General features: G+C 35.7%; 1 protein-coding gene across 1 annotated transcript; it reads left to right on the top strand.

Moving 5' to 3' along the window:
• The first annotated feature begins 1,199 nt into the window (after positions 1-1,199).
• Positions 1,200-5,328, top strand: LOC139842355 (ent-copalyl diphosphate synthase, chloroplastic-like). The gene is made up of 11 exons (XM_071832504.1): positions 1,200-1,446; positions 1,603-1,786; positions 1,918-2,132; positions 2,221-2,341; positions 2,625-2,737; positions 2,829-3,055; positions 3,175-3,290; positions 3,446-3,544; positions 4,401-4,746; positions 4,856-5,061; positions 5,127-5,328. The coding sequence occupies exons 1-11, from the start codon at positions 1,200-1,202 to the stop codon at positions 5,326-5,328; spliced, it is 2,076 nt and encodes a 691-aa protein (XP_071688605.1).
• The last annotated feature ends 5,002 nt before the right edge of the window (positions 5,329-10,330 follow it).

Below are 10,330 nucleotides of genomic sequence, written 5' to 3'. Positions count from 1 at the left end.
CCCTTTGGGCCACCTTCAAGGAATAATGTTTCAATTCCTAGAGCGGGTGACGAGGTTCGAACCCGAGACCTCTAGCCCTGCGAGTACACAAGTGTAACCGCGGTACCATTGAAGCAATGCTTCGTTGGTAACTTTAAAAACTTTAAATTTGAAACGAAATACATCTAAAGATCAGGCGATTTTGTCTCGTCTTTTCTTTCCTTGTTTTCGTCGGGGGCACCTGATGGTTAGAGATAATTTAATAATGTTTAGAGCAACAAAAATATTAAGATTTTAGAAAAAATACAACAGAAATTCAACTCGATCACACAAATAAACCGAAGAAAAGATGAAATATTAGTCAATTTGATGCCTTGCAATTCTCAAGTTTAATTCCGATAACTTTTTTCTTGACTGTCATGAATACCTTGCGAGGGCAGGTTAAATGTTTTTGTTATAATAACGTATACAGGTCTTATATAGTAAGGCTGGTTTATTCGTTTTAATAGATTAAACCACGTATACGATGAATTTTTATCATTTAGAAGTTATTCAAACCGCTTTATCTACCCAACCTTGTTATGATAAAATTTTTTTTACCCCTATGATGAATTTCTAAATAAAAGGCTTGTATTACGGATTAATGTTAATGGAGGCCCATAGTAAATCATGAGAGATTTTTTTTTTTTTTTTTTTGAACGGCCGGTTAGATGGTTAGTCGCCCCACACACGCTAGAAGGAACCCGCTCTCGAATCTTCGCACTTACGTGAACCGGATCGATTTTATTATATACCTACACCTGCAAGTAGCAAAGTGTAGGGACCACAGACCCGAAGGTTGACTGTGTATATATAATATGCGGTAAACCTCCCCCCATGGAATCGAACCCACACCAATCGTGATGAAAGGATGCGGAACCACAGTCCAGGAGCTTGGTACCACTCAGCCATATGCTCGGTGGTAAATCATGAGAGATTAGTTGTATGGACATGTATCATAAGAATGTCACTTAGATAAAACTTCATTATTAAAACCAGTCAAATTATTAATTTGAATATGATTAGGATAGGATACTGGATGCATATAAGCTGATACTATAGGTCACAACCTAATTGTATAACGTGTCGCAGGTGTACTACCACAGAGCGATATGCCATTTGTGGGTGACCAGTGTGCAGTCATGAAGTATGTCGAATCGATTAAGTCAATTTTTGCTCTAATGGATGAAGGTGAGATAAGTCCTTCAGCTTACGACACAGCTTGGGTTGCACTTATTGAAGATGTCAATGGATTAAGGGGTGGACCACAGTTTCCATCATGTCTACAATGGATCGTGAATCATCAGCTCCCTGATGGCTCATGGGGTGAACCAATGCTTTTTTCAGCTTTTGATAGGCTCCTCAACACATTGGCTTGTGTGATCGCGCTAACCACTTGGAATATAGATTCCGATAAGTGTCAAAAAGGTAAACGCACAAAATGGTCCAATCTTCTGTTATAAATAAATCAGCCAGATAGTTTTAGATTAAAGAAACTGTTTGTCTATAGTTAAACACTAATGATGACCATAAAACTTGTCATTCAATTCTTCCTCATCTTATGATTGGTTTAAGATTAAACAGGGATGAAATTTGTGGACGAAAATATGAACAAGCTTGGGGACGAAAAGGTTGAACACATGACACCTGGTTTCGAAATAGTCTTCCCTTCACTCATTGAACTCGCACAAAAATTAAAAATTAAAGTGCCTAATAATTCTCCCATCTTGAATGAGATCAATGCAAGACGAGACCTAAAGCTCGCAAAGTAAGCCCCTTTTGATAATTCAACTTCTTAATCCAAAATCATACGGTAATAGTAGTAATAGTTAATAGGAATAAAAGAAAGTAAACATAAACTAAGATCTACTATGCGTTATATTTATTTAATATATGAAGGATACCAAAGGAGCTATTTCACAAGATTCCAACAATCATGCTTTATAGCTTGGAAGGGATGAAAGATTTAGAATGGGACAAGCTTCTAAAACTTCAATCGGAAGGCGGATCTTTCCTCTTCTCACCGGCTGCAACGGCTTTCGCATATATGCAAACTAAGGATCCAAATTGTCTTGCATATTTGACCAACACTGTTGCCAAATTCAATGGAAGAGGTATATCATGTATTGTATATATCGAAAAATTTCAATCGAGAAGGTATATGTTATATTACAGTTTAGAAAGTCATTTTAATTGATACAGTCCCAACTGCATACCCTGTTGACATGTATGAACGGATTTGGATCGTTGATCGCTTGCAACGCCTTGGAATCACACGTTATTTTCGTTTTGAGATCAAGGATTGTGTTGAATATATACACAGGTAGATAAATTCTTTTAAACTTTAAAAAAATGCATTCATATTGGGCAAGTAAAGAATGTTACATGTTCGCAGGTTTAAGACTTCTGTGTCAAAAGATTGTATTATTTCCTTTAGAGATTCAAAAATTTTAAATGTATTTGCACGTCCATTAATTTATATTATGACAATATATCAACTAGCTCCACACACATATGCGGGATTGAGTTTTGTTGTTGTTGTATCAACTAGCTCGGGTTCAAAAATTTTGGAATTTACTAATGTGTCATGCCAACTAATCCTTGAGGTATTGGGATGAAAAAGGCATTGGGTTTGCGAGAAATTGCAATGTACCGGATCTTGATGACACTGCAATGGCTTTTCATGTCTTAAGAACGAACGGTTATTATATTTCTCCTGGTTAGTGTCATTAACTAAATACTTCGATTTATGTACTATGAATTGGTGTAATTTCGTGATTGAAATTAAGTAATTATGTTTACCGTGATAGATGTATTTTTGCACTTTAAGAAAGATGGACAGTTCGGGTGTTATCCGGGACAGTCAACAGAAACTGTGACCGTTATGCTCAATCTACTTCGAGCTTCTCAGCTGCTATTTCCAGGAGAGAATATCCTTAATGATGCCAAGACTTTTTCTCGTAAATTCTTGACCGAAAAACAATCAGCCAATCAACTTTTGGACAGATGGCTCATTACCAAAGACTTGCCCGGCGAGGTACGTAAAAGAATCAAATGATCATAAATGTGACAAATGATATGTTTAGTATCTAAAGCACGTGTTAACAAGCTTTAAATATGTAGTCCCTAAACACAACTCTTAAATTTGGTATGCAGGTTCGATATGTGCTGAATGTGCCATGGTACGCTAGCCTACCTCGCCTTGAGGCAAGATACTATTTGGAGCAGTATGGAGGAGAAGACGACATTTGGCTAGCGAAAACCCTTTATAGGTTTATAACATTTTTTGTTTTCAGTCTTGCTCGTTTATATATATATATATATATATATATATATATATATATATATATATATATATATATATATATATATATATATATATTTTAAAAGATCATGTATATCTATAATTATCTTAATAAAAATGCAGGATGAAGAATGTTTGCAATAACAAATATCTTGAGATGGCCAAACTAGACTACAATCACTGTCAAACAATTCATCAGTTGGAATGGAGATATATTCAAAAGTAAATTGTCTATCCCTACGTGGCTACGTCTCAATTTAATAGTTCTCGATTCTAAACTTTCGTCGTTTCAGTTGTTTTAAGTTGTCGTTTTGAGTTTGCGTTCACACTGCAATCGGTCCCTCAACTTCGGCTCAATTTACACAACGGTCCCTCAAGTTTACACTTTTCCAGGGATAGAAAGTGTAAATATAATAATTTTAATAAAATAAAAGAAACTAGTTCCACCCGAATTTATAACGGGCTCTATCTTCTCGCTCGGTCCCGAGCGAGTTAAATTTTTCCGAAACCACCGTTCAACTCGAAAAAATTTAACGAACCCAACGGGACTAACTATACGCGAAACGGACACTTCTCAAAAGACGCTAAACACCTCGGGCTATCTTCAATACATATACATACACTTATAATAAACAACCCAAACTACCTACATCATATCGATGGTGATGTTTCCATTTTTAACACAATCTTCCTGACGTTAAAAATGCATATGTCATTAGGTATACTAGGTACTAACGACGTGTATTCAAAAACACCCGTAGCAAAGCGTTTTTATTTCCGTAAATACATAACGTTACGTTAACTATGATTATATATCCCAAAAGGCACCGCGGCATCGCGCGGGCCACTTTTCTAGTTTATACCAAATGAAACTATGAAAGCACATATAAAAGTTTGTTTATTTTGATCATGTATTATATAACACACAAAAAAATAATATTTAAAACAAAGTTAATGAAAAAAAGTCGGGACGATTAAATTGAGACCGAGGGAGTGTAACTAAATGAAGCTACCAATTGTTATATGGAAGGCTAATAACACTACATTTCGTAAATGTAATTTATCAAATTATCAACAGATGGTATGCGAATCTAAAAATTGATGAGAGCTTAGATACAAAGGTTCTATGGTCATATTATGAGGCAGCAGCGAGCATATTCGAGCCAGAAAGACGTAATGAGCGAGTTTCTTGGGCCAAAACAGTCGTGCTGATCAACATCATTACCTCCTTCTTTGCGAGACCTCAATTCACAAACGCTGACATTAGAGCATTTGCTGACGAATTCTCAAACCCTCAACGTCATCAAAAAGATGGAAAACCTTGGCACATGATAACGGATGAGCTGCACAAAACTCTCGACCATATTACATCTGAAACGGGGTTGGCTCATGGTATACACATCCGCCTACACCTACACCATGTTGTAAGTTCTATCTTGCCATATTTCGGTTTAATTGTACGCTAAGGTTTCGTTATATTGCTTATCATCATCCATTTTCTACTATATTAATTTTATTTTAAATAAAAATAAGTGGACATTGTGGCTCTTGAGCTGGCAAAAAGAAGTGGATGTAGTGTCAGGAGAAGCCGAACTCATCGTTCAAACTATAATTATGAGCAGCGGTCGATGGCTACCTGAGGAGACCTTGTCTCACCCTCAATATCGACGACTGTGTTCCATCATAAATGACCTTTTTCGCCATTTATCTCATAAGGTACACTCACAGAAAAATAACAAGTTAATTAATTATGTGCATCATAACCTTTATATTGATAAGTCCTTTATTACGCACTTGTTATTAGGATGATCATACTAGTCTCTGAGGCCGAGTCCAAAATGCAAGAACTTGTGCAACTCGTACTCTGCAACTCACCCAACGATCTTGATCCTGATTTGAAACAGATATTTTTAATTGTTGCCAAAACGTTTTACTATAGAGCCTACTTTGATTGTGAAACTATAAGCATCCACATTAGCAAAGTATTATTTGAAAATGTGGTTTGATATCAGTCGCGAAAGACTTGATCAGATTACAGGCGCAGATGATAGCGAACAATGTGATAAATAAACGAAGAATGATAGAGGACATGATAATGAATAGTGTCGGTTTTCTTCTAGAATTTCTGTATATGTCACTTTGTTGATTTAAATAATTAATTGCTATAATCTTATATTTCAACTTTGACCTCGCAAATAATCATGTCAAGTTTCAGTTTGTACAACACCAAATCCCATTTAGTTCAAACTAGTGTTCGAACCCTCGCTTCGCGCCGAGGGTTCGGTTTTTAATGTATTTTATTGCGTTTAGTTTGTAAAAATTTTTTGTGACTAACGATGATGTTGTTGAAACGCAACTCGAGTCGAACTAAAAGGTATAACCCGTGAAAGATTTAAATGTTATTTAAAATTAACAATATATGTGTATCTCCGCGTTTCGCTATGGAGTTGTCGACTTTTAAAAATTTAACGGGGAATTAACGTGTATGAAAAGTACCCCAAATATTTAGCGTTTTTTAAAAAGCGCCCGTTTTGTGTATAGCTAGTGACATTTTGTTCCTAAAATTATTTCGAGTTTAACGATGGTGGCGGAAAAATTTAACTCGTTGCGAGTGCGAAGATATGGCCCGTTGAATATTTGGGTGGAGTTTGTTTAAGATTTTTATAAGAATGGTTAATTGGCACTTTACCCCCCTGTTTGGGGGGTGGATTTGATTTTTTGGATAAAGTGTGGGTAGTTTGTGGTTGAATTTGAAAAAAAAAAAAAAAAGTCGAAAATACCCCGGGTACTATTGAGTTGGCCTATGTCTTTTAGAATATAGGTATAATATGACATTGTGCTTTTGTTGATCGAAAAATATGAACTAGACAAACAATTTAATTAGGATCTTAAATTGGTCTTCTGGCATGTGAAAACTGAAAATCACTACTAGAAAAAGAGCTTTTCCAGACGACACCTTTTCGGACGGCATTTATCGTCCACAAAGATCCGCTAAATGACAAAAAAAACAGCTTTTCAGTCTCTCTTTTTTACCAGACTTTTCCGGACGACTCCTAGTCGTTCGGAAAGGTGCCCGACAGAATTTTTGGCTCAAAAATATTTTGCTCCAAAAAATTGGCTCCAAAAAAAATGGCAGGAATACCTTTCCGGACGATTTATCGTCCAGAAAGCTTTCCGGGCGACTTTTAGTTCTGATTGTTTTTGCGTATTTATACACCTACACACAATCATCAAACTCATCAACTAAATTTTTAAAAACTTCTCAATATAAAAATGATAACGACTTCACCGATTATCGTCTCATTTGACGTATATTACGGTAGTAAATTCCGTAATGAAAATAAAGAGTACGATTATACGCGTGGTTCGAAAGCTTCGTTCGAAGAAATTGACGTTCGCGACCTTCGTTTAGAGGATTTGTTAGAATTTTTGAAAGAAAATGTACCGTTTGAACACACTGACGTTTTGTATTTTGAAGATGATTGTGTTCCAGAATTGTCCGCTAAGTATCTTCGTACCGAAGAACAGTGGTGCGGTATAAAAGAAACCGTCAATTGGCATTCCGGACGAATTTCTCTTTACTTACTTTTGGAAGATGAAGAAACTTTTATTATGTATTAGTTTAATTATGTCGTTTGTGTAATAATTTATTGTGATTCAGTTTAATTATGTCGTTGTTTTAATATTTTATTGTGTTGTATTTGTATCGTTTGTATTAGTTATGTTGAATGAAATTGTTATGTTGTTGTCATTTGTTTTGAATGAAAACGGATTTTAAGTAGATAAATCGATTATTATATATAAAGAGCAATATTTAAGTAGACAAACGAATTTTTTTGAATTAAACACGACTAAAATTAAACACACTTACTAAATTTAAACACATTTACTTAATTAAACACACTTCAAGCACACGACTACAAAGTTGCTGGTATTGAAAGACACTAATAACGACGACGACGAGGATGACTACGAGCATTCGATTTATTGGACGAACTTTCAGAACCTGAGCTCGATGTTGCCGATGTTTCAGAAACGAAGGACCGGTCGATAGGTAATGTGGTTATCGGACGTCGTCCCACCAGACCTTCAACCACACCAATACTGGTAAATACATGTCAAGGATGCCTGAACGTTCTACGGTTCTGAATGGAACCGCAGTACGACACACAAGTATGGCCATGTCATATTTTGGAATATCCTGAGGAAGAACTTCGAGGTCTTCACTGGGTTAAATTAGGGGTTAATTAGGGTTTAGTCAGTATGCTTCAGCCGTGAGTACTCGTTACCTAAATATTTAATCTCAATATTGATACGTGAGTACTCGTAAATAAATTTTTACATACTAATAATGTATCCTGACTAGTGCTCGAGTATATAGGATTATGCATGCTTGTACTTTTGATATTGCCCTTTGATAGGTTATGTGAATCTTGAATTAGTTACCTATGCGGTTGAGATAAGGTATAAGGTATGCATGTCGTTGGAAAGCTAGCGAAAAATTAAGAACTTTTCATTTACATAGCGAATGGTTTCGATGAACGGATTAGAAGTTATAATCAATTGAATTTTTTTGTAAAAATGATTATTATTATTATCGTCGTTATTATCGTCGTTCTAATTTTTATCTAGTTGTTGTTATTATTATTATTATTATTATTATTATTATTATTATTATTATTATTATTATTATTATTATTATTATTATTATTATTATTATTATTATTATTATTGACTTTTTCGTTGACTTTGACCAAGTTTGACTTTTTGTCAAACTTAACCAATTAATTATGCAATCTTTCTAACATGATTCTATACTTGTATCTTGCATGAAACTTGACAATTTGACTCACATGCTTCATAATCGAGTCGTAACGAGCCATAGGACTAATTGAACATCTTTGACCGTTTGTGTTTACCGTTATTGATATAACCTATATGTTTAGGTCAAGACTAGCCTTGTCCTTGCACACGGTTACTTGTTGAAGTACTTTATTAACTCTTGTACTCAAGGTGAGATCATAGTCCCACTTTTTCAATCACTTTTATTCTTTACATCGTGGGCTGAGAAACACATACATTTCATACTTATTTACTTTTCATGCTTTTACATTGTGAACAAATACGAATACAAAGATGCATACGAGTTTGAACAAAAGTCCTCAATCCAATTATCATTAGTTCCACTTGCAGGGTGTAAGTGTAAGCGTGTAATTATGTTGTGTGGCCATACGGGTTTAACAAACCCTCATTCAGACGGTTCGCTACCGTTAGTGAATGAAATATAATTTCAACAATGTATAGTGTAAGTTCTAACACTAAATTCAAAATTCAGAGGGAAGATTCGGTTAAGCCTTGATAATTGGGTGCTCGTGATACAAATACTATTTTGGAATGTGAATGATTCTGGTTGAGCAATTCTTAAAGAACCTTGTGGTTCAATACAATTTACTTACTAAACCTATGATTTCACCAACGTTTTCGTTGACAGATTTCTATGTTTTTCTCAGGTCTTGCACGATATGTGAAACATGCTTCCGCTTACTATTTGATACTTGCATCCGATGTCGAGTATACATGCTTTTCATGGAGCGTCTTTTGACTTTACTTTAAACCGTGTCGCCTAGATTTCAATCGTACTCATAACGTTGTAACTTAACTTTTGGTTGAACAATTCTTGTAAACTTTGAAACAATCTTTATTTTGAAATGAAGGCGACATATTTTGGTCAAACGTTATCTTAAAGACTTATAATCAGGTAATGGGACCCACGTAGCCGACGCCGTCACTTGACGATTTGTCGGGGTCGCTACATCAGAGATAATAGAGATTGGTATTCCATGTCTGGAGACGACTTCCTTCAAATACAGTCGTGCTAACTTCTCCATCTTGTCATCTTGTCTTATTGGCAGGAAGTGTGCTGATTTGGTGAGACGATCAACTATTACCCAAATAGTATCAAAACCACTTGCCGTCCTTGGCAATTTAGTGATGAAATCCATGGTAATGTTTTCCCATTTCCATTCCGGGATTTCGGGTTGTTGAAGTAGACCTGATGGTTTCTGATGCTCAGCTTTGACCTTAGAACACGTCAAACATTCTCCTACGTATTTAGCAACATCGACTTTCATACCCGGCCACCAAAAATGTTTCTTGAGATCCTTGTACATCTTCCCCGTTCCAGGATGTATTGAGTATCTGGTTTTATGAGCTTCTCTAAGTACCATTTCTCTCATATCTCCAAATTTTGGTACCCAAATTCTTTCAGCCCTATACCGGGTTCCGTCTTCCCGAATATTAAGATGCTTCTCCGATCCTTTAGGTATTTCATCCTTTAAATTTCCCTCTTTTAAAACTTCTTGTTGCGCCTCCTTTATTTGAGTAGTAATGTTATTATGAATCATTATATTCATAGATTTTACTCGAATGGGTTCTCTGTCCTTCCTGCTCAAGGCATCGGCTACCACATTTGTCTTCCCCGGGTGGTAACGAATCTCAAAGTCGTAATCATTCAATAATTCAATCCACCTACGCTGCCTCATATTCAGTTGTTTCTGATTAAATATGTGTTGAAGACTTTTGTGGTCGGTATATATAATACTTTTGACCCCATATAAGTAGTGCCTCCAAGTCTTTAATGCAAAAACAACCGCGCCTAATTCCAAATCATGCGTCGTATAATTTTGTTCGTGAATCTTCAATTGTCTAGACGCATAAGCAATCACCTTCGTTCGTTGCATTAATACACAACCGAGACCTTGCTTTGATGCGTCACAATAAATCACAAAATCATCATTCCCTTCAGGCAATGACAATATAGGTGCCGTAGTTAGCTTTTTCTTTAATAACTGAAACGCTTTCTCTTGTTCATCATTCCATTCAAATTTCTTCCCTTTATGCGTTAATGCAGTCAAGGGTTTTGCTATTCTGGAAAAGTCTTGGATGAACCTTCTGTAGTAACCAGCTAGTCCTAAAAACTGGCGTATGTGTTTCGGAGTTTTCGGGGTT

The sequence above is a fragment of the Rutidosis leptorrhynchoides genome, chromosome 4 (genome assembly GCF_046630445.1).
Source record: "Rutidosis leptorrhynchoides isolate AG116_Rl617_1_P2 chromosome 4, CSIRO_AGI_Rlap_v1, whole genome shotgun sequence".
Taxonomy (NCBI): Eukaryota; Viridiplantae; Streptophyta; class Magnoliopsida; order Asterales; family Asteraceae; genus Rutidosis; species Rutidosis leptorrhynchoides.
Note: the sequence above shows the minus strand (reverse complement) of the source record. Positions and strands in the feature narration are given on the sequence as shown.

Excerpts from the sequence above, each read along its gene's own strand:
- LOC139842355 (XM_071832504.1), top strand. The coding sequence starts at position 1,200 with ATGGATGAAGGTGAGATAAGTCCTTCAGCTTACGACACAGCTTGGGTT. Across the intron at positions 3,291-3,445 it reads CTAGCGAAAACCCTTTATAG|GATGAAGAATGTTTGCAATA; the intron begins GTTTATAACATT and ends ATAAAAATGCAG. Across the intron at positions 4,747-4,855 it reads GCCTACACCTACACCATGTT|TGGACATTGTGGCTCTTGAG; the intron begins GTAAGTTCTATC and ends AATAAAAATAAG.